The 24,423-nt window shown below is 47.8% G+C and overlaps 1 protein-coding gene across 4 annotated transcripts in view; it reads left to right on the top strand.

The window, feature by feature from the left end:
* The window catches only part of ATG9B (autophagy related 9B), a 411,143-nt gene that overhangs the window by 211,616 nt on the left and 175,104 nt on the right, over positions 1 to 24,423 (top strand). For all 4 annotated transcript variants that reach the window (XM_069210766.1, XM_069210767.1, XM_069210768.1 and 1 more), the window contains one exon: positions 3,262 to 3,403. In XM_069210766.1, coding sequence (XP_069066867.1) covers positions 3,262 to 3,403 — 142 coding nt within the window. The remainder of the gene's footprint in view (positions 1 to 3,261; positions 3,404 to 24,423) is intronic.

The following is a 24,423-nucleotide window of genomic DNA, read 5'->3' as shown; positions in this document are numbered from 1 at the left end:
GTGCTCTGTCTCGAAGTGAGCCTAAAATGTATTTCTTATTCTTTAACAGATTGCTGTAGCAAGAATGACATGGAGAAAGATAAGGAGATGTGCGTGGGGTGGGTGGCTAATGGTGTCACACGTGACATTGGCATGTCACCTTTAGGGATCATCTCTCAAAGACTAGCAGATTAGGAGTACAGTTTATCATGTGCCAGCTGTACTGTTAGCAGGCTGACAGGCCGGAGAAATAACCATTTTCATGCCAGGATCACGTGCCAGTAGGGATGAACGAGTCAATCAGATGACAGATTTGTTTGTGAAAGGCTGGTTCGGATTCAGCCACGACATTTGAAGATTAGTAGAGCTGTGATATTTCAGGATCACCACAGAAAGGGTAGCAGGGCTAGTGAAGAATCCGTCCTGTGTCAGTCTAGTGTGTTAAAGTGCAATATAATTGGGTTGAATCAGTTACATCCCAGGTTCCCTCTTACATCTTGATACAAAACCACTCCATCACATGACATAAAGTAACCCTGAAAACACATAGCACACCTATTTGCACATTGCATCTTCACCGTAAAGAATGTCTTTGTGCTAAGGTCACATAGCGGTTATTTAACATAACTCAGCGGTGCCCCTTTTTGTCAACATCTCATCTGTGAGTGGCTAGACTGATTGGACCCATTGGTATACATACCTTCGACTATGGGTGTCAGACACACATCCTTGCAGAAGGTGCATAGGTACACTGACCAATCACCCCACCATGCAGTAGTTTTGACACATTTAAAATAAATGAACTTAAAAGATGCATTTTACTCCTGAAGAAAAAAGCTGAGTGGAAACCTGGTGAATATGCCAACTTTATTACTTTGCATTTTTTAAGCCTCCCTGTTGTTCTGCTTTTGTGCTGTGCCTGTCATGTGCATGTAATAATAAATGCACTGCTGGTGCTCCTGTTCCTTGCATGAGCATGCAGGTAAAACTGCTGCTGCCTGGGCAGTACTTGTTTTCCATGTTAGCGAAGCTTGAACTGCAAGAATATTCTCCCCCAATATATGGGTGAGTGATGTCTTGACCCTGCTCTCCATGGGAACAGTCCAACCAGAACTGCCAAGCCAGGTCCTCCCTGGACTGGAAACAAGCACTGCAACCGGTTTCAGGGTATCACCCTTCATCAGCCAGGCTAGCTTGAATCCAGTGGCCCAGTGGGCACAGGACCCATGTCTGGGCATACCCTTCCCAAGACTGATTTGTAAATGGCTGGGTCCAAACTGGGGTGGCGTGGTGGGCAAAAAAATAATGAATTAAACCCAGATCTCTGTGACTGGGGGTGAATGTTTGCATTGTTCAGCATTTCGTCCATCATCTGTTCTTTTTGCTTTTGTTGCCCTAGGTGGGACGGGTATGCCCAGAAGTGGTTCCCTTGCTCACTGTGCCTCTGGATTCAAGCTAGCCTGGCTGATGAAGTGTGATACCCTGTAACTGGTCCCCAGATGCTTGTTTCTGGTCCAGGGAGGACCTGGCTTGGCAGTTCGGGCTGGACTGTTCCCATTGAGAAGAGGGTCAAGACTGATTTGCATATGGATGGTCCAAACTGGGGTGGACTGGTGGGCAAAAAACTATGGATTAAACCCAGATCTTTATGACCGGGGGTGAATGTTTGCATTGTTCAGCAATCAGTCCATCATCTGTTCTTTTTGCATTTGTTGCCCTAAGTGGGAAGGAGATGCCAGATGAGGGTCCCATGCTCACTGCGCCACTGGATTCAAGCTAGCCTGTCTGATGAAGGGTGATACCCTGAAACTTGTCCCAGGATGCTTGTTTCCGGTCCAGGGAGGACCTGGCTTGGCAGTTCGGACTGGACTGTTCCAATTAGGAACAGGGTCAAGACTGATATGCATATGGATGGGTCCAAACTGGTTTGGCATGGTGGGCAAAAAATCAGTGGATTAAACCCAGATCTTTGTGACTGGGGGTGAATGTTTGCATTATTCAGCATTCTGTCCATCATCATGTTCTTTTTGCTCAGAACCGGAGTAGAGGGCCAGCACGCTTGCAGTCAGCGTGTCTTCCTGCCTGGAGGAATGGCAATGAACAAAGTGGTTGTAGGCCTAATTGAGGCCTACTGCAGGATCTTATCTTTGATGAGATATTAGGATTGAGAGGCTGAGTGCACGGTACAGTCTAAGGGAGAAGAGGGGAGCATCCCACCTGTGCCTGAGACCCACACTAGTGTACCTGACACAAAGAGAGAGAATGGGAAGTGGAGGGAAAAGCAGAGGGGGCATCCAAGCCCTGAGGACAGTGGCCCTGCATCAGATTACCTGAAAATTTGTTGTGTGTAGTATTTCATTTAATAGTGTATTAAAGTATTTCTCCTTTGTAAAGATAAGCAGTGGGATGGACAGTCAAGTTATTACCTTAATGGGTGTGTGTTAGGTGAGTGCTGACCTTGTTATACCCTCATACTAACCTCCCTGAGAAGCCAATAACAGCTCACTGTTGCTACCATCGAGAGTCAAGTGCTCAAGGGGTTGTACTTGGCCTAGTTTGGAGAGACATTGTATGACACATCCCCGGAACATCAGAGGCAAATGGCACCACCGCCCAAGGCTGAAACCCTGTAGCCCCTGCTTGCCCTGTATCCCTCTGAACAGATCTTGCATCTTGTGTGAAAGGAAGAGTACTTCTGTTGTACGCTTTTTTTTGGTAGCCTTAGTCACAGGCAGGAACTTTTTACTGTGTTACCACTCACATTTCGAACATAGTTCCCCTCTTGCTTCTTTTCTCCACGACCAAATTTCTGATATTTGTTGACACTTCTCCAACTAGTTCGATTCCTTGCCTTTTCCTTGTGCTTAGTCCCTGATATCTGGCCTCCTTCTACTATCGAGTGTTATTTCGGTTCCCTTATTCTTTACAAATACATTATTTTTGCTAATTGTTTTTCAAGGCCTATGTGATGATGCTGCACGTAGCTCATTTGTGATTTGTGTTTATGAATGACTTATGTCTTTCATCTGTTTTATGTTTATGTTTCCTGGAACTGCAGTATTTTTTTTTATCTCTGTTACCATTATGACCATTATTGTGTATATGCTAAAAATATGTCTATTATGGTTCTGCGGTCCATGTCTAGTTGAATTTTGTTTTATTTCAAACCTGCTCTGCACAGTGCTCTGAAACCAAGCTGGAGTTTGCACGATATAAGACAATGAATACATACCGTGTTTTTTTACCGTCAGCTTTGTCAGCTGTTCTTTGTCTGTCTCACAGGATCCAGGAGGACAGCTGGATCATCTTCCTGTTAGTCATGGCGGCAGTTTTCTGGCTTTACCGGCTCGTCAAGATGTTTTGTAACCTCTTGAGCTACTGGGAAATACGCAGCTTCTACATCCGAGCCTTGAACATCCCTTCTGTGAGTAGGCCTAGTAGAGGAATGGTTAGTGGTAGTAGTCCTGTATATTCCCTCAATGAATAGGCCTGCTTGGAGGTGATGATGGTGAGCATATGAAGAGCATAGGCACATCTTATAAGTGTTTGTCTAATTCACAAAATTTTCCAGCACTCGTGTGTTATTTACACATTTACCTTCCTGTACATTTAGCCACATATATTTCACAAAGAACGCTAGTTCGAGCTTGCTTTTTTTCTACTCTCACAAGTGGACAATCTCTATGTTGCCTACAGCAGGCATAGTCCGGGAATGTGTGGGATTTCACTTTTTTCCTTTGATTTGCCTTTTTAAACTGTTTTAAAGATATTTTTATTTGCTTTTTATACAATCAAGAAAGGGAGCTAAAACTCACACTAACACCAGGAAAATAATCGGAGGGGGAGAACAGCAGCACATTGTCGGCGTTTACAAATTTCACAGGTATTGACTGAAACTCAGACAGACAGACAACAAGTGATCATACAAATACAATAAAGTGCAAAGCACAGAACATTAAGACTGGCCAGGTGGTGTCGCATTTCCATCACCCACCAAATCAAGGTGATAGTACTTTATCCCTCAGCCCCATATTTTGTAGAACTTATGCGGACACCCTCTACTTTTATAAGCAACCTTCTAAGCCACCATGTATAAATCCTTTCCCACCCTCCACTCCTGTATGGACGGTATCTGGGGCGCACCCCAATATTTAGCTACGTCCCTCTTTGCCACCCCCAGGCCCAGATTGCAGAAACAGAGCATGGCACATGGGATGTCCACGCCTGTGGGTATGTCAATGAGAAAATACTTGGGTTCATCTGGGAAGGACACCCCTACAATCTTACCCAGTTCAGTCAGTATCGCTCTCCAACATGGTTGTATGATAGGGCAGTTCCTAAGGGTATGCAGGAAGGACCCCCTTTCCCCTCTGCATCGCAAGCAGTCAGGCGAATCTGCTCTCCCGAACCTATGTAGACTGACACTGTCATAATAAACATGGTGGAGAATTTTGAACATTAATAATAATCAGCCTAGATTTAATAGCCACCTCCCTTGGGTGCATTAATGCTGCCTCCCAATCCGTATCATCTAAGTCCCCCCACTTCATTTTTCAATTTTCTCCTCAATATCTCCAGGTAGTCGGGCATGTTATTTATCGTTTTATAGGTGTAGAAGACTACATTTTCTTTGATCTCCCCCAAATGTAGCCTTCCCTTCAGTGGCGAGTATTCGGGTATGTCAGAAGCTTCCGGGCCCTCTGCACTCCATGCTTGACTGAACTGAATGTATTAAAAAAATTGGATGTCATGAAGTTAGTGGTCTCATTGAAGGGAGGGGAAGGGTATTGGGCCGCCATCCTCTTGGAGATCACCAATTTTAGATGTGCTAATGAGATCCCAAGACTCAAAACCCCTCTGCTCCCCAAGTTCCTTAAATCTTGCTCCTGTTCACAGCAGGTCGCTTGAATAATTCTAGTCGCCCACCCCATGCACCTACTCGCCTTAATCCACATCTCAATCATTGGCTATAATGACAGTAATCGTCTCGCCCCCATCCCCCCATAGAGGTAATGCAGATAAGACCGGGATTGAAACTAAGTCCTCTCCAACACATATGTGGCATGGTGAAGAGGCACGTATACCCAATCATTAGTGACAATCAAATGGGCCTCCCAGTAGTAAGCTCAGTTATCCAGGAGGGCCATACCACCACTGTATTGATTTCACTGCAGCGTCCTTAGCACCACTCTGGGGTGCCCATTGTTCCATGATCATTTTCTAACTTCTGCATCAGTCCTAGTGAAAATCTTGTCTGGAATCTTATAATATGTGTTTTGCAGGACATACAGGAATTTGGGTAGGGCGACCATTCCATTGGTCTGCATCCGAGTGATAGTCTGCAAGCACTTTCCTTAGGTTCTGTTCTAAACATCGCTCTCGATTTGAGGTTACATACGTCCCAAGGTATTAAAATCCTTCCTTGTCCATTTTCATCCTCCAGGGGAGAGCAGACGTTTCTAGTTTCCCACCTGTGGGGTACAAGCCAGATTTATCCCTGTTTATGGTGTAACCTGAATGGGCATCATATCTTTTGAAGACAAGGAACACCCTGACGGTCGACTCTTTTGCCCAGGTAACATTCAAGAGGTTATCATCCGCGTACAGCAAAATCTTTTTTTCCCTCTCAGCAGTCGCGGCGGTTCGGAATCCCATGATGTCGGGATGATCACAGATCATACAGGCCAATGGCTCCAGGGCAAGGGTAAACAGGAAGGGGGGGGCTGAGAGCATCACTGCTGAGTGCCCCTTTCTATGGAAAACTCCGACAAGAGGACCCCACTAACTCACACAGCAGCCATTGGCACCTGAAATAGCAATGCTCTCCAGGCTGGAATTGGGGCCAAAACCAAATCTTTTTAAGGTTTGCATCACAAATGGCCAGTGTACTGTGTCAAAAGCTTTTTCGACGTCTAGTGACAGTAGTTTGTGGGGTTCTTATTGGGGGTGGACTGCCACCAGCAAGTTGTAAATCCTGCAGAGGTTATATCTAGTTGACCACCTTGGCATAAATCCAGACTGGCCACTATGAATCAGGTGGAATCCAATGAGCCTCGTGGAAAACACTGTGGCCAATGTCTTGATCTCTACATTGAGTAGCAATATCGGGTGATATGAATCACAACTTGTCGTGGGCTTCCCTTGTTTATGGATCACCACTAACGTAGCTCGGCGCAAGTCAGGCGGTAGTGTTCCCACATCTCGGGCCTCTAGGCACATATTGAGGAGATGGAGATCAAGGGTCTCTGCGTTCCTCTTGAAGAATTTAGCCGGGAATCCATTAGGACCTGGAGTCTTCTCCAAGGATAACTTCACTATAGTCGCCTATTTTTCAATAAGGAATATGTGTGGTTCCCGTCGGGGTGGACCGCTGCCAGCCAGTTGTTAAGTTTGTGGAGGTTACATCTAGTAGACCCCCTTGGGATAAATCCAGACTGATCACTATGAATCAGGGAGGATAATACTCCAGTGAGCCTCGTGGCTAACACTGTGGCCAATACCTGGTCTTTACACTGAGTAGCAATATTAGGTGATTTGAACCACAACTATCTCCTCCTCTACGGCCAGCCGGTCCTCCACCTGGAGGGTTGGCATATTCACTGCATCATGATAGTCAGATAAGCAGCAATGCACTCAGTCTCTGCTAGAGGTCTCGCCTTATAAAAGGCCTCATAATGTCTTGTGAACTCTTCGACTATTCTCCTATCAGTAGTGCAGGATTCACCAGTGCTATCCAAAATCCTGCCCACCCATCGGTTGGACCTCAGCCTTCCGTCGACCAAGCCATGCCTGGTGCTTAACCACCTTGTCACCTGTGTCATTAAGGCAGTGGTGTGCGGCTAGAATCTAGTTCTCGCCTTGTTTTGTGCCAGTGCGCAATATTCACCAAAGACGGCTGTGATCTTGCGAAGGGCTGGGGGATTCTACAGTGCCACAGGGCCACCTCTGCATGCATATGGCATCTGTCTCCCTAGTTTCTTTCCTCTTTTCATGTTTGATGATATTTTGTGCTCGATCTCGGGGCACTGTCTTATAGGCCTTCCAGAGAGTGACAGTGGAGTCGACTGATCCTTTGTTTTCCCTAAAGTACAGTTCAGTATCTCCCCATAGCTCCTGTAAGACGTCTCATTCTGCGGCTCCCAAGCATTCATCCTCTATCTCGGTTGAGGGGACAGTCTACCCATGGAGAGCCAAAGTGGGAAGTGGTTGGACAAACCCCTAGCCAGGTTTTTTGCTTATTCGACCCTACCTATCTCACCCGCAAGTGCAAAAATAGAATCCAGTCTAGGGAACACATTGTATCCCAGAGAAGTAAAAGTATCCTCTGTCCTCTGGGCGGTGGCAGTGCCAGAGAACAGAGAGTCCCAATGTATAGGCAAGGCAGGCAAACTGTGTCACCCTGGGTGGACTCAGGTTGGAGCCCAAGAGGTCCTTTCCGTGATATCATTATAATCCCCCCCACCCCTAATGTGGATAGAGGAATCAGTTTCTTAACAAAATTGCCATTACTTTGTCTAGGGTAGTTGCTGCAGGCATGGGGGTGCATAAACACTAATGGACATGACACCGGTCCTCCCCTAGAGACCCTGTTCTGCAGCATATGTCCCATTGGGATCTATCCAGGTCTTTTTTTTTTTTTTTTTTTAACTAAGCGTCTTTTTATGAACGAGTTTTAAATCAGGGTACATCACGCAAACAGAAAAATGGTAGTGGTTAATCTTCATGACCAATGCAATGAGGAGGAAGACAAAATTACAACAATAGGACGATACTGCCAATGGTAATCTTACATTTACCCTGGGATCATTATGCACAAACTCAAACAAAAACTCAAAAACAGTGAAATAGATAGTAGTGGCTTGGACAGCGTTGTGTGGGTTTCCTTTGAGGTGTGGGCATCCCAGAGCTAAGGTGAGCAGGAGATACCCAGAGGTCAATGGGCAGAGGATGGGGTAAGAGGGGAAGGTAAACAGGGCTCAGAGTGGAAGAGAAGGGGAACGGAAGGAGGGCCACCACCGAGGAGTCTGAGGCGCTTTACAAGTGGCTGTTCAAGTGAAAAGTTTAAGAGCTTTAAGCCTGCGAGGTGTAAAGCAGAGATGCTCTATACGGTAAAAATAACCTAACAAGGGCTGCCAAATGCAGGTAAATCTAGCATCAGTATGTGCTATCTTGTGATAAAAAAAAAAAAGCTACACGGCCATGACCTGCTATATCCATTGGAACCATTGAGCTGTGTAGGGAGCAGAGGATTTCTTCTGCTTTTAGCACTACTAACTGTCTGGCTGCATCTAGCATGTGGCATATGCGGTGCCAATCACTGTGCGTCATTGCTTTCAATTCTAAATGGCGAATGCCTAGTATGACTGTGGTATATGACGCAAAGAGAGGAAAACCCAAGGTGCCCTTAATATGGCCAAGGATCTCCTTCCAATATATTTTAATGAGAGAACACAACCACCAAATGTGAGGGAAATCTCTGGGGGCAATGCCACATCGCCAACAGAGAACGGAGGTGGCAAGGTATATTGTTTGGAGGTGGTATGATGTGTAGTACCACCTAGTCATCAATTTGTATGCCTTTTTGTGCTGCGGGATGCTTTGATAAATTCAAGGGATGCCCCTCAAGCGTGTTTCCCATTGCTTCTGGGAAATGCCTTCAGTAGTGTCTTGTTGCCACCCTGATTGATAGGGGTGTGTTTTGGCCAGGGTAGAGTGTTGCAGCTTGTGATAGGTGTGGGAAATCAATCCTCTGGTGCTGTCATAGGCCCAGACTAATATTTCGAAGGGAGTTAAGGGTCAAGTGGCTCACTGAGCATTGGAAGGGTGGAGCGCCCAATATTGTAGTTGGCAGTACTGTATTGGGCCTTTTCAGAGTTCTGGAATTCTGTTTTACACTGTTCAGACATCTTGATGAAGCCGCCCACGAATAAGTCAAGCAGGGTGCGACAGTCACAGTCTCCCCAGCTCGAAAAGCTCTTAGGGGTTCAAGATTAGAGGTGAAGTCAGGATTGGGTTGTTAAGGGAAGGGAAAGGGGTGAGACCCTTCTTAAGCGCTCTACTATTCCAGATTTCCAGGACAGTCCTGCTGGGGATGGCGATGTAGGCGCTTTGCAGTCTAGCAAGCTTAGAGGGCCGGTGAGATCTCACAGGGGGTGACAGGTGACAGCCTTATCCATGTTGAACCAGTGCTTTTTGCTCTTGCAGGCCATAAATGTAGCAGAGGTGTAACGCTTAGTAGTAGTCAAGAAGGTTAGGACATGCCAGGCTCCCTCTGTCTCTGGGGAGCATGAGCACATAATATCCCCCACCCCATTTGAATGCATGTACATCACTCTGGAGATGTAGGATATTGTCCCGAGGTATAGAGCTGGGCAAGAATTGAAACAGGAAGATCATTTTTGAGAGGATGGTCATCTTAACAACACTGAGGCGTGCCAGCCAGGATACATGTAGTGGTTTTCACCGGGGAAAGTCCTCAAGAATGGAATGGCAGGGCCCAGGCCAATCGGCTTGCATCCACATGGCAAGAGATGGGGTATTGTTAAGGCCAAGGTAGCGAATGGACTTCGAGGCCCAATGGAAACGGGTCTAAGGATTGTAGAGCAGAGAGGTGTTAATGGATATTGCAAGATTCCGAATGTAAGATTTGGATTTATTGACTTTAAAGCCAGAAACCCGTCGGAAGGCAGTCCGTGCATGAACTACCACAGTAAATAAAGTCGCTGGCTGGGTGAGAGTGAGGAGGAGGTCATCAGGAATAGTCACAGCTTTTGAAATATCCTCAAAAGACTCAGTCTGATGTATAGTAATTGACAAGGGTTCCACCACCAGAGCAAACAGTGAAGGTGATAGTGGGCACCCCTCCCAAGTACTCCTCTTCAGCTGGATGGGATCAGTCTACTGGCTGTTCACACGGATTGTGTCTGTGAGGGAGACAAAGGAGGCCATGATACAAGTAATCATGTTCGAGCAAAGGCCAATCTTTTGAAGTACCACCTGGAGAAAGTACCACCCTACTCTGTCGAATGCCTTCTCTGCATCAAGTGAGAGGAGGCAAGAGGGGATATTGTGCTTGTAGGATTTCTCAAGCAGGTGAACCACATGGTGGATGTTGTCCACTTCTTGCCATTGCCAGATAAAGCCCACCTGGTCTGGGTCTATGAGGCCAGAAACATACTTTTCCAACCTCGCCACCAAAATTTTGGTGAAGATTTTAATGTCCGTGTTTAAGAGAGCGATCAGCTGATATGATGTGCACAAGGTGGGGTCTTTACCCGGTTTAAGTATGAGGGCTAGCTCAGCTGCCACCATCATGGGAGTAAGGCCCGTCTCTGCCATGAATGAGTTAAATAGTTTCAGGAGCTGAGCATGGAGAACAGGCAGGAAAGACTTATAGAAAGAGACCGGGAGACTATCCAGTCCTGGCATCTTGCTGAGGGGAAGGTCCCGGACGTTGCGTTGGAGCTCAGCCAGGGTTAAGGGGGCTTTCAAGAGCTCTATGTGTTGTGGATCCTGAGGGTCTCCCAGGATTATGACCAACCTAAAGGAAAAGAGAACAGATAAAACAGTCAACAACAAAAGCCAACATGGCCCCACAACTCTATTCAAGCACTGAAATGACCATCGTAGAATGAGCCAATCATATTGGAGAAGTCACTCCCCTGGGGGTTGAATCAATGAGTGCTGAATGGTTGCAGAACTGTGGCCACCTCCACCCAGATCTCTGTGCCTGGAGATGGCATAGTCAAAATCAGTTGAAACACGTCAGGTTAATTAGCAAGTCCCAAGATTGCCAAGTACCACAGGGCCGCCAAGGTCGGAGCCCGAGGAGTAGTTCCCAATGCAGCTAGGCCATCCACTGTGACACAGGATCAAGGTCGGAGTGGGTATGAAACTGCTGAGGTGTGTATCACAAGTCAAGGCGGTCGAGGGGAGAAGGGCATCTCATGTGGAGCCTGTGGCAGTGGGACTGGGAAAAGGGCCTCTCTCCATGTTGAGAAGCTGTTGTACTATATCACATTGGTTTCACAAGCTTAGGTCGCTTTTAGATGCTTTTATGGGCGCTGCACTATTACTGTGGACCATACAGGTGGCATTGCATTGCAGGGGGAAGAGCGGGGCGGGGTTGGACCACCCCTTCCCCCACAGTTGGTGCTATGTTCAAAAGTTGTTTAGCCTCAGTCAGGGACCACAAAACTCAGCGTTTGCCCTCCCTGGGGAAAATGAGAGCAAAAGGATGGTTTCATCTGTATTGGACGCCAAGGTCATGTAGTCTATCCATAACAAGTTTGAAGTCTCTCCCATGGTTTATAGTAACTGGTAATAAATCTTGGAAGGGTTGGACTGTGTGACCGCGGAAGACCAGGCTAGCCTTTCCCCACAAGGCCTCTAGGATGTCTTCTTTTTCAGTGAAGAAATGGAAGAACAAACAATATGGGGAGGAAGGAACTCATCAACTGCTATGGCCTACCTTGAGAACAGAGAATGCAATTTAGTAAATAGGCTCCTCGGGCCCTCCCTAAGTCTCTACAGGTGCCTCCATTCAGCAGGGCAAGGCAGGAGAGGCAATGCTGCTGTCCATAATGGCCAACATCACCAGTGGAGTATAACTTATTTACTAGAAGTCCCTGTTATCAGGCAGGACTGGGTGACCCAGACTAGGCCACAGGAGCAGCAGGGTGGAGCGGGAGCCAGACCGGCACCGAATCACGTTCAGAGCAGCCCCCAGTATCAAAGACCAAGCACCATGGAGCATCAGGGCCACTGCATCGTGCTAATAAAGTGCTCAGGCTCGCATAGGCCTTTCACTGCCACTTGAGCAGCGAGTGGAGCAGCAGGGCCACCCCCTTGGCAAGCCAATACCTGTGCTTGTGGGCCCATAAGGGGTTGAATGTGACGGAGTCCTTCTTCGGTTAAGGGAGCTGGCCTCGTGTAGAAGGGAGCCTGTAGGAAGCGGGCCTGGTGTGTGGTGGGTACCTATAGTACTTACACCTTATGCCAGGTCCAGGTATCCCCTCTTAGCAAAGTGTATGCAGTGTCTAGAAGCCAGGCTGTCTAGAGGTAGCTGTGGATGAGCAGCCAAGGCTTATCTAGGAGACATGCAAAGCTAATGCAATACCACTGTAGTCACACAGCAGTTCCACACATAAAAGAAAACACTCAGTTGTACAAAAATAAAAGGACTTTATTTTTGGAACAAATCACCACAAAATACTAGACTGGTAACCCGCCCTTAGGAGGTAAGTAATACACTAAATATATACACTAATAATCAGAAACAGGCATAGAAAAGGTTAGAAAACAGTGCAAATAGTAATAACCAATAGTGACGCTAGGGGGAGCACAAACAATATACAAAAAAAATGGAATGCGAACAAGTGCCCCCACCTAGGTAAGTAAAATGTATAGAGGTGAGCTGGGAGTACTAGAAAACCACAGAGTTAAGTAACACAGTATCCCCCAGCGACCAGGAATGCCGGAGTAAAACACTGGATTTTCCCCAAACCACCCAAAAGAAGGAAAAGAAGAAAAAGAAGACACCCAGACAAGCCTGCAAGAAAACCAGTGGTAGATTCCTGAAGAAAGAAGACCTGTGGAGAGAGGGAACCAAGTCTAAGAGTCACAGTGGAGTTCAGGAGGAGTAGGAGCTACTACCCACCCAGCTGTGGATGCAGGAGTAGGTCGATGATCATGAAAAACAGGTCAACACTGCAGCCCTGGAGCCGGAGAAGAGTTCCTGATGGATGCAGATGAAGCCCCATGCTGGAAGGAAGATTGCTGACTGGTGTCAGTGCAGGAATTCCACCAACAAGCCTTGGCAAAGGCACGCTTGCGGTTAGTGGAAAAGAGGTGCGCTGGGGACCAGCAAGGCCTAGGAGGAGTCAACCCAGGAGTGGGAATCACAGCGTTGCAGAGAGTCCACAGGAGTCCCACAGGGTGGGGACACGAGTTGCAGAAGAAGCCCACACAGCACTACAAAGGTGGATCCCACGCTGCAGGAGAACCACGCAGGAGGCTGTGCTTTGCAAGGTGGAGTGCTGAGGGCTGGAGGTACACGTCGCCTGAAGATCTCTTGGAGGAGATGCAAACAAGCCTTCACAGCTTTCCAGAGATGCGGTGCACGGGGGTACTGTCCTGCGTGGGAAGGCAAAGGCTTACCTCCACCAAAGTTGGATAGCTGGCAGAGAGGACCAAGAGGACTACTCCGACCACCACCTGTGATGCAGGATCCACACAGTTCAGCAGGAGAGGGGATCCATGCAGCCAGTAGTCACTTGTTGTAGGTGCCTGCAGTTGCAGGGAACTGACTCTTTCACTCCAAGGGAGATTCCATCTTCTTCTTGTGCAAGCTGAAGAGTTGCAGTCTTCTGAGGATGCACGGCCGGGTAAATGTTGCAAAGCCGGCAGGAGACCTGGAAACAATGTTGCTGAAGAGTCCTTTCTTCTTGGAAGTAGCTTGTCGGCTCTTGGAGGTTCCAGTCACAGTTCCGGGGGCTAGAAATCAAAGCAGAGATTGCAGAGGAGTCCTGCTGGAATCTTGCAAGCCGAATCCGACGACCCACCCAAGAGAGAGACCCTAAATAGTCCTGAAAGAGGAATTGATCACCTAACCAGTTAAGCACCTATCAGGACTGGGCTCTGATGTCACCTGCCTGGCCTGGCCTCTCAGAAGCTCCCAGAGTTCCCTGCCAACCTTGGAAACAAGATGGCAGAACCCAGGAACCCTTTGGAGGAGCTCTTAGCACCACCCCTTGGGGTTGATGGACAGGGGAGTGGTCACTTCTCTTTCCATTGTCCAGTTTCGTGCCAGAGCAGGGACTGGGGGTCCAAATGTGCCCTTCAAAGCAAACCAGCGGCTTGGGGAGGCTACCCCTCCCAAACTAGTCACACCTATTTCCAAAGGGAGAGGGTGTTACCTCCCTCTCTCAAAGGAAATCCTTTGTTCTTCCATCCTGGGCTTGATCAGATCAAGCAGCAGGAGGGCAGAAACCTGTCTGAGAGGTGGCAGCAGCTGGGCTGCCGGAAAACCCTGTAAGACTGGTGGGAGCAATCCTGGGGGTCCTCTAAGGAGCCCCCAGAGTGCACAAAATCATACTTCCAATACATGCAACAGTATTGGGGAATGAGTCCGACATGTTTGATACCAAACATGCCCAGGTTCAGAGTTACCATTATGTAGCTCGACATAGGTAGTGACTTATGGCAATTACATGTGTAAAATGTCGTCCCTGCACTGACAATGTCCAGGAAAATGGATCTGGAGTTTCTGGGGGCACCTCTGCTAGTGCAGGGCTGCCCTCACACCCTGGTACCTGCACCCTGCCCTCTGGGCTGAGAGGATAGGGGTGACTTCTAGTGACCTAGTGTACTGACCTGTAGTGAAAACTGATCCATGCACCCGTTGGATGCATGCTGGAATGGCAGACCTGCAGAACCCTTTGCATGGGTTCCCTATGGTTGGCAGAATAACTGCTGCAGCCCATAGGGATCCCCTGGAACCCCAATGCCTTTGGTACTTAGGTACCATATACTAGGGACTTACATGGGGGGACCAGTATGCCAATTGTGGTAAGAAAAGGTTAGTAACAACCAACTTTAGAGGAGAGAGCATAATCACTGGGTCCCTGGTTAGCAGGATCCCAGTGAACACAGTCAAACACACTGAAGGCAGAAAATGGGGGTAACCATGCCAAGAAAGAGGGCACTTTCCTACAGAGCCCCAGCCGGATTTGCGGGGCAGATAGGGGATGGTTAGGTTCAGGCCCACCCGGGCCTCTGCCTACTGGGGCTCATGCCCGCCCGACCCGACCCGTTGCTACTCAGGCCTCAGCAGGTCGCCATGCAAAGATCGCTCTCCAGATGTAGCCTGCTCCAGCCCCAGGGCCTCGGGCAAAAAGTGGGGGCCTCGAGTCTCAGTCCAGCCCCCAGCCAGATGTCAGCAGGTGGGCCAGTAGTCCTCTGTCCACTCTTCATGCTTTCTCTCCTGCCGAGGTACCAGGCAAAATAGCAACCCAGCAGGCTCCATTATCCGGGCCAGGACCGCTGTAGCCACAATCCCCGCTGTAGGCTAACCGAGGGGGGCACCCCACAGGACATGGGGTGTCCGGTAACTGCTGCCACATTGTCCAGACCCCAGCGGGAGGTCCCAGTGCTCAATTGACATCCAAATTACCAGTGAGGGTCCGGAGCAGAGACAGAGTATGTCTCACTCCATGCTCCGCTTAGCCACGCCCCCCCATCAAGATCTTTTGAATTTGGAAGGGGGCATCTTCCGAATCAAAATTGCTACTCCACTAGAGCCCAGGTAAACCCTACATGGGCCAATGTGGTGTAATCCCCTTGATTCAGGAAACAGCACTGAGTTCCCAGTAAGTGAGTCTCCACCTCCTTCAGCCCAGTCCCAGTGTTTGCACTTCAAGGACCAAAGTTTGGGTCTGACCCCCAAATTGCCTCTTGCAGCAGACTTTTGGCAACCTCTATGAATACCAGAGTTGAGGTCTTTCCTCGAGCCAGCTCCTGGTGTATTGGAAGAAGTGAGTTTTGTCCTTGAACAGCACCTTTAACTTGGCTGGGAAGAGCAGCATGTACTGCAGCTGAATGGACCGGAGTTTGGGTTTCACTGCGTCAAATCTCCCTCTTTGTTTCTGTATTTCGTGGGACTAGTCGAGAAACAGCATGATGGTGGACAATTCAAACGTAATCCCTCCCATTTGTTATTGCTTTCTTAAGTATTGCGTCTCTGTCACGAAAGTTCAGGAATCATGCAAACGTGGGGGATGCCAGGTGCGGTCGGGTGGTAAGTCCCAATGTGCTCATTCAATAACAAAGCAGTTGGAAAAGCTATCGGCTGCAAAAGTGGATCGGAGCCACCGGCCCAAGAAGACCACCATGTTAGACCCCTCAACATCCTTGGAGAAGCCCACCAGACTCAGGTTTTGCAGCATTAATCTGTTCTGGATTCACTTTCTGTGCATTGCTCTGCCATCTAGTGGTTGGGTCCAGAATCGCAAAGTGCAATGCCTGCGCTGCGTTTGCACCAAAGCCACTAAGAGTAAGAGAGAGGCAGACCATGGCACATCACAACATGCAAGGTGAACACATGCCCCCTTCTCTTTGAGATTTGGGACTGGAGAGTGATGAGGAGGAGAACATTGCCAAAGGAGCAGAGGGAGAAGCAGAGGAGGTTGACTTGGAAATCGTCGTCATAGAAGCCAAGGGGGTCAAAGACTCGCATAGACATGAGGTAAGAGAACCATCCACCTCAAAAAACAGGCCTGAGTCATGTAAACCGACTCAAGAGCTTTAAAGGAAGCCGCTGTGTGGAAGAAAATGACTGCAGCGGTGACCGAAAATAAGGATCGACTTGGAACCCATGATTGGGAGACCGCTAGGGGGGAATCCCTGAAAAATCAGAGTCCAAAGACGGACAGGGGAAAAGGCCTTGACTCCCAAATGTGAAAGATCACATCCGGAGTAGCAAAGCTCTACGACTGAGCTGTCGAAAAAACACTCTTCTTCGTCGAAGAGGATGTCAGTTGACAATCTCAACACCGAATAACGGGTGGCTGAGTTAGAGAAAAGGAAGAGAAAGCTCGAGGCTGAAATGGAGTTTTTTTTACATAAACGTAAATAATTTGTCTAAAGTCTGAAGGAATATAGAATTCCAAAAGTACCGTAGATGACAAAGGAGCAGGATGAGTTAGGGGCCACCCCCCTAACATCTATCTCCCAAGAAGGCCATATTGTACTCAGTCCCTTTTGCTAGTTCCTACTCTGTCTCCCCAGTCAGCTGCTCCATTTAATCTGACACCTTATCATTTAACCCTGCACCTACACTAACACCAGATGGGCAAAAGGAAAGCAATAGAGGCAGGGGCCGGGGCAGTACTAAAAGCCAAGCGAAAAAGGCATAAGCATGCTGCTAGCAATTGCGTTATGGATAGAATCGACTCTCTCCTGGGCGAATGCAACGGAATACTAACTAGCCCCCAGGGAAACATTTCTATTGCAACTGGGGAGGGGCCCACTTCAACTAGCAGGAAGGAAGGTTCCATGAAAATCGCTGAGATTTTCATGAAACGTGGGCAACAAGTTACTGACACTACAGGGGCGGGTGAAAGTAGGAACGTTATCACCCATGCGGCCCCCTCCCTAGCAGAAGACCTACCACTTGCCATCAACGATTCCATCCAGCTCAGTAACCGCTTCAATCCCCTAACCAACCTCCCTGAATCACGCGACGACATCAACCCAGACACCCTGGCAGATGGGCCAGCAGCAACCAACACGCACTCTCCTCATGTAACCCCACAGCATATCGAATACATACAAGCTCTAAGGAAGGAAGTCACAGAACTCAAGCATATGGTTAACTCATTACTTGCAATAGTAAAACAGCTAACCCACGCAAATAACACGACCACCAGTAACCTTGCCCAAAATCCAATCCTATCAGGCATCACAACAAACTCGCCCAACTCCTCTGCTTCTAGCCACGCTGGCCCTCACCCTACCAAAGAAAAGACCATGAACTCCCACCAGTCTCCCCTCTTCCACAATTTAGGCATAGGAAATTCACTAGACATCTATCATAATACCCTCAAACCCATGAGCAACACCGCCTCAAAATACTCTACGCAACCTGCCACTGACCAGTCCCATTTAGGTAATATAGTTCTAATGGTTAACGTTCCCAAGTTAACCACATTGGCGCGCAAGGAAGGGGTAGACTCTATCAAAAACAAGGCAATCCACTGGATTCGCCATGTTAGAGGCTGCCGATCCATAATACGTGAGGACCTAATTACCGTAGTACGACGGCCAGACCCGGGAACTCACTTTGATATCCTAAAACTGACACTCAAGAACAGGACCATGGCGAACAATCTGGTGGCCCTAGACGCAAGAACAAGCCCACCTGCACACTCACGCATCCAGTTTAAACAGCCCAGGTCACCCACGCTCCACGAGGAACGCCCGAGTTACCACCCAGCAGAAAACCTATCCCCTCTTGGTAAACATGATTGACTCACAGTCAATCTATGCAGGCAAACCTTGCAACCTTCCAACATCCATCACCCCCAGATCCTCCTTTTACCCCACCACTGTCTGTCCATGTATTCACCCCCCTACCCATGATACCGCGACCATTTCCGGCTCACCGAGCAATCATGACAACGATGCTCCACCCATTTGCAGGCACATTGCCCACCAAACCTAGAGCTGCTGTCTAGGCCCGCAAGCATCTCCTTGATCAGGACCAGGCCTGTTCCAACAGAGGAACATCACCAACCACCACAAACCTCACGGGCAAACATTGGCATCAACCCATCCCTGCTCCCCCAACCACATCTGCCAAACCAACCCCTGACAGCCAACCTCAAAAACCCCGGGCATTTAGGTAGGACAACTCAGTCACAATCTGGGGTACGACTTGTCTCATGGAACGTGGCAGGTCTGAAACCTATTCTTCCCCTTCCATCCTTCTCCTCATTTATTGACGAACATGACATATGTCTCCTACAGGAAACATGGTCACTCGACCCACTCTTCCGAACAGGCTACTCAAATTTCCACATCCCCGCTGTGGCCAGCACGAGAGGCAGGCCCTCAGGGGGTCTGACCATCTGGATCAAAACATCACTTAGCTGCCATATATCACAGCTACCTACCGCCTCTCCCGACCTGTTAGGCCTTCGTCTATCCTTTGGGCCTGACTCTGTGGTGAACATCTTTAATATCTACGCTCGAGGGGTCAGGGGGGGTCAAGTCTCCAAAACCCTCTGCGCCCTCGTAGCCCTCTTACAAAATTATCCCCGCCATCATAAAACCATTGTGGCTGGGGACTTCAACGTCACATTCGAACCCCTTGACTGGGACGATCTCAGGTCCACCCGCGAGGAAGATCAAGTCTGGTCTATCCCCGCCCTGTCCATTGCACCCATCAAAAGGTGGACGTTGGTTGCGATTCAGGTAAAATCATTGACCATGGAGTTTGGACTCAGGGCACTAAATGGCAGAACTAATTCAGACACCAACGGTAGTCACACATACAACAAAACGAACCACACCAGCAGAATCGATTATTGCCTATTCGATATAAGATTATGGCCTCTAGTCATCGATATGACAATCATCGAAAGGACCGAAAGTGATCACAACCCTCTTTCTGTCCACACATTAGCCCTAGGTAACCTCCCAGCCACGTCTAACCCCGCAGCAGTAGCACCCGAGGGTATTAACCTGGCCAACAACAAAAGACACCTAAAATGGGTCAATATTGTGGCCCGGCCCGCACTCATCAATGCTGCCAACAACACCCTAAAATCCACACTAAGGGACCTAGAGGCAGGTTCTGCAACACCCCACCAGGAAATTAGCTCAATCCACACCTCCTGCTTTAGGGATATCGCAACCCACTTCTCAGCACCCCCAGCCCACGACGACAAACGACCCAAAGCCAGGCACCGCTGGTTCAACAAAACGTGCCGGTCCCTAAACAAGCGCCTAGTTCAAGCCATTAAATCCAAGGACCCCATCGCCATCCGCGTAGCTAGGAAGTCCTATAAATCTGCAATATGCATAGCCAAGCGTGATCAAGATAGCAAATGGTGGACATCACTCAGCGACGCTGTGCGCGAGAGAAATTATAGTCTGTTCTGGTCCCTGGCAGCGCGAGGCCCCGAAACCAGTGGTTTGGACATCACAACCAATATTGCCCCAAGAGACTGGATAGCCCACTTTAGTAGTCTGTACTCCCCTGATCATGATAGCCCCACCTCTGTTTGTACGGGCCCCCTCCTATTTCACTCGTTAGCACCAACCACCGCAGCACCCCTGTTGTTCTCCCAAAGTGATATAACTTACTCTCTAAGCACTCTAAAACGCGGCAGGGCCCCTGGTTCAGACTGCGTCCCAGCAGACCTATTCTCAACAGACCTAGCATCCTGGTCAAGATATCTCACCATTCTAGCTAACGCAATAGCATCTGGGGCGCCAATTCCCGACTCTTGGAAAGCGGCCATTGTTATTCCAATCTTTAAAAAGGGCGACAGATCTCTTCCCTGTAACTATAGACCCATTAGTCTAATTGACTGTGTCCAAAAAGTCTTCTGCCACTGCCTCCTAGGGAAGATAGAAGAATGGATAATTGACCACGATATCCTTAGCCCCCTCCAAGCCGGTTTCCGAAAGAAGATTTCCACCACTGATCAAGCCCTCAGATTCCTATTATTATATTGGAAAACAGTGTTCATCGGTAAAGGCAGCCTTTATGTAGCTTTCGTGGATCTCAAATCTGCTTTTGACCTAGTACCTCGCAACAAACTGTGGGTCACTCTCTCTCGGATGGGAATCCCGGAACACATCCTTGCCATTTTGATACGACTCCACGAGGACAACTACGCACAAGTCAGGTGGGGCAACAAGGGCCAACTTACCGATAGAATCCACGTCTCTAGGGGTGTGCGGCAAGGTTGCGTACTTGCCCCGACCCTCTTTTCCCTGTACATCAACGAAATTGTCCCCTCCCTCCTCAGACTGCAGTCTGACGCACCTTCACTTGGCACACAAAAAATCCCAGTCTTACTCTTTGCCGATGACACTCTCTTGATATCTAAGACCCCTAGTGGTCTAAGGAAACTCCTTGCGTGCTTCGAGCATTTCTGTTCATCCCAGGGACTCGAAATCAACGCAACGAAAACCAAACTAATGACCCTTAATCCCCACAGATCTTTCAAAGGGAAATTTACTCTAGAGGGCTCCTCACTCGAGAAGGTGGGCATTTTCAGCTACCTGGGCATAACACTCACTGACAACATGTCCTGGAAGCCACACATAGGAAAACAAGCCCTTAAATTAAGACAAACAACTGGGGCTCTACTAAAAAACTTCCACCTCTCACACACAAAACCAATTCGCCCAGCATTACAATTATACGAAGCCCAGGCAGTTTCCTCAGCGCTCTACGGGGCTGAACTTTGGGGTTATACCAAAACCCATGACCTAACCACCGCTGAAAACAACTTCTTAAGAAACCTTGTGTCCCTTCCGCTAAGCACCCCACTGTTCCCTCTTTTCAAGGACCTCGGCATCAAACGCATTGGTCACAAAGCCCGCCTGCGACCTCTGCTGTACTGGCGGCGTCTCTGGACCACTCCGGAACTTGCCATCTTCACCGAAGCTCTACAGGTCATCCTAAAAGCCGACCACCTGCACAGAATCCCCTGGCTACGATCCATCAAGGATTTACTCCACTCTATCGGGCTCGATGATCTCTGGAACTCACCAGCCACGTCAGTCTTTCCCTCGAAAAGCGAACTAAAGAAACTTTACTGGCAAAGGGCCAACAACGAAGACACTCGGGCTGCACTCCACACTACATTATCTTGTGACTTTGCCAACCTAAAAGAGTCATGCAAGTACGAAACTTTTTGGGACCTAATCACGGCCCCAAGGGAAAGGAAACTGTACTTCCAGCTCCGCATTGGAACACTCCCATTAAGACTTTTCACCAGCAGCTGGTCACACAACGAATCCACCGCATGCCCTGCTTGCAAAGCCCCCGTGGAGAATCTCCCTCACCTCCTTTTTGCATGCCCCGCGTATACTGCCCCCCGTAGGAAATGGCTGGCCCCGGCATGCAGACTACTGGGAGCACGCTGCTCTGCGCTAGCTCTGCGAATCCTTAGATCAGACACCAGACCAACGCTAGTGATCGCTATCGCCAAATTCCTCGGAGCTTGTTGGCTTATTAGAGGGAAAACTCTCCTGGACAAAGACTCCAAATAAGACTGTCCCAACATCCTGCAGAGTGCATTTCACTTCATTTCATTTTTTCTAATTTCATTCCATTTTATTCTATCTCATTTTTATTCCATTTTAATTTTTATTTATATTTCATTCCCTTTTATCACCATATTTACCTGCAATTTTATTTTATCATGTGCATTTATTTGTATTTATTACTGCTCGCGCTTTTTTGGCTCTTGTAGCCGCAATAAAGCTTCTTTGAATGAATGAGTTAGGGGTCAAAGAAATCAAGACACCTCTAGCACCAGGGGAAGAAGAAAAACTCGATTGTGAAGAGGAAAAGGACAATCTTTCTGGTCTTTGTCAAGGTTCTGAGGGTTCTGAATACTCAGAGGCACACTGGCAGGATTTGGAAACTGAATCACCTGAGGAAGGAGTGGAGAGTTACCCTCACAAACTATCACCACCAGATGAAATAGGCTTGCACAACCAGGTGATAAAGATAGCAGCTGATAAATATGGGGTCTAATTAGAGGAGGAGAAACCACAGGGGTGTTTATTATTAGAAACTCTTTTTACTCATTCAATCCAGGAATCAATATCTGCCCATGCTCCCAAGTGTGTGAGACCAAGGAAGGGAGGTCTTCAAAGAACCAGCCTCATGCAGAGCAATCACTCTGGGGGCAGACAAGAAATAGAAGTCCTCATCTAAAGATTCTACTCGTAAAAAGGGTTTGGTGCCAGCTGATTCTGTTATTACATCTACAGCCAGGAAAAGGGTCAACATCTATTAACCTCTGGCCCTCCTCCAGATAAGGAGAGCAAATGGATGGCTCTCATGGGCTGGAAATTTGAAAGAAGCACCACAAATCAATGGCACATCGCAAATTCAAACACTCTGCTAAACCGTTATGCATAACGTAACTGGGATGAGATGGCAGAGTTAATGAAACTTCTATCAGAACAATACCTGAAGAGGGCTGCACACTTGGCGGAAGAGGGCAAAAACATTGCCAACATCTTCCTAAAGACTGCATTACACTCATCAGACACATCCAGCAGGCAGATGACCATGGCTGTTGCACTGTGTCACTACTCGTGGCTCAGAATATCGGGGCTCAAACCAGACTTACTGGCGAAAATTCTGAATGACCCATTAAGTGGCGAACAGCTATTTGGAAATGCTGTTTGATACTCTAAATCAACCAAAAAAGAATAATGAGACTACGAGGTGCATGGGAATGCTCCAGTTCAGAGGGAACATGAGAGGAGGTACAGCCCCTTTAAGAAGACCGACAGAAAGTGGTAACTTCGAGTCAAGCACTTTACACCAATCATTCCAAGGAGGCAGTCAATCGACACAACTGCAGCAAAGTTGGCAGTGTAATCAGGCCAGGCAGTCTTTTCGAGGAAAGACATGTGGAAGAGGGCTTCCGCACAAAGGAGGGGCAACACCCTCAAATAAGTGACTTTCCGGTACTTCAAACACTCCCTCAACCAACATCACTGAGGAAGGAAGACAAAGAACATCCTCTCCTGCACAAAACACCGGTAGGAGGGAGAATAAAAAACTTTCTTTAGGAGTGGAGAAATATCACATCATACAAGTGGATTCTAAACTTAATGCAATACATATATTGCATAGAACTGTTACGAACACAACCACGAAAAAGGCTAAAGACTAGAGCTCTTCAAAGGAAGAAACAGCCAGGCTACTCAAGGAGGTGGAGGAGTTGCTGGAAAATTGTTTATAGAGCAGGTTCCAAGATTAGCAATCAACAAAGGAAACTATTAAATTTACTATCGAATCCCAAAAGTAGATGGATCTCTACAACGTATTCTAGACCTGAGATTTATGAACAAATTCATAAAAACACAAAAATTCAAAATGACAACACTACAAGAAGGTATACCACAACTACAAATTTGAGATTTTATGGCAACAATAGACTTAAAGGACACCCATTTACACATCCCAGTGAATGCAAAACACAAGAAATATCTCATTTTTTTGGTATACTAAAAACATTACCAATTCAAAGTTCTAGACTTTGGAATAAAATCAGCCCCAAGAGTATTCACAAAGTGCATTGTGGCGGTGGCAGCACATCTGAGATGCTAGGGCATTCATGTCTACCCTTATCTGAATGACTGACTAAAAATAGCAAACTCTTAAAAAATGCAAAGAACGCATACATCATGTGATGAAAACACTATTCATTGTGGGATTCTCAATAAATATAGAGAAATCGTCTGAAGAACAAGAAAAGTTGTTTCTAGGAGCAAGAATCTACTCTATCCAAGGGAAAGTGTACCCCAGTGAGAAGAGAATGAACACTCTATTGAACAAAACTCAGCACTGCCAGAAGGGGCAAGCTCTGACAGTGAGGACAGTGGGGAAGTTACTGGGAATTATGGCTTCCTGTATCCCTTTGATCCCATATGTAAAACTTCACATGAGACCATTACAGGAATAGCTGCAAAATCAATGGTCACAGGGAGTTGAGAAGATCTAGTGGAGGTCACGCAGAAGGTGGAGGAAGAGATAGTGTGGTGGAACAGAGCACATAGAACTCTAGAGAAGACATTTCTGCAAACAACTCCTACAATGACCAACACAATAGACGCCTCACATATGGGATGGGATCTGCACTCGGGCAATCTCAGAGTGCGAGCAGTGTGGAAGGATCATGA

The sequence above is a fragment of the Pleurodeles waltl genome, chromosome 10 (genome assembly GCF_031143425.1).
Source record: "Pleurodeles waltl isolate 20211129_DDA chromosome 10, aPleWal1.hap1.20221129, whole genome shotgun sequence".
Lineage (NCBI taxonomy): Eukaryota > Metazoa > Chordata > Amphibia > Caudata > Salamandridae > Pleurodeles > Pleurodeles waltl.
The sequence above is the reverse complement of the archived record's forward strand: the minus strand, read 5'-3'. Positions and strand labels throughout refer to the sequence as shown.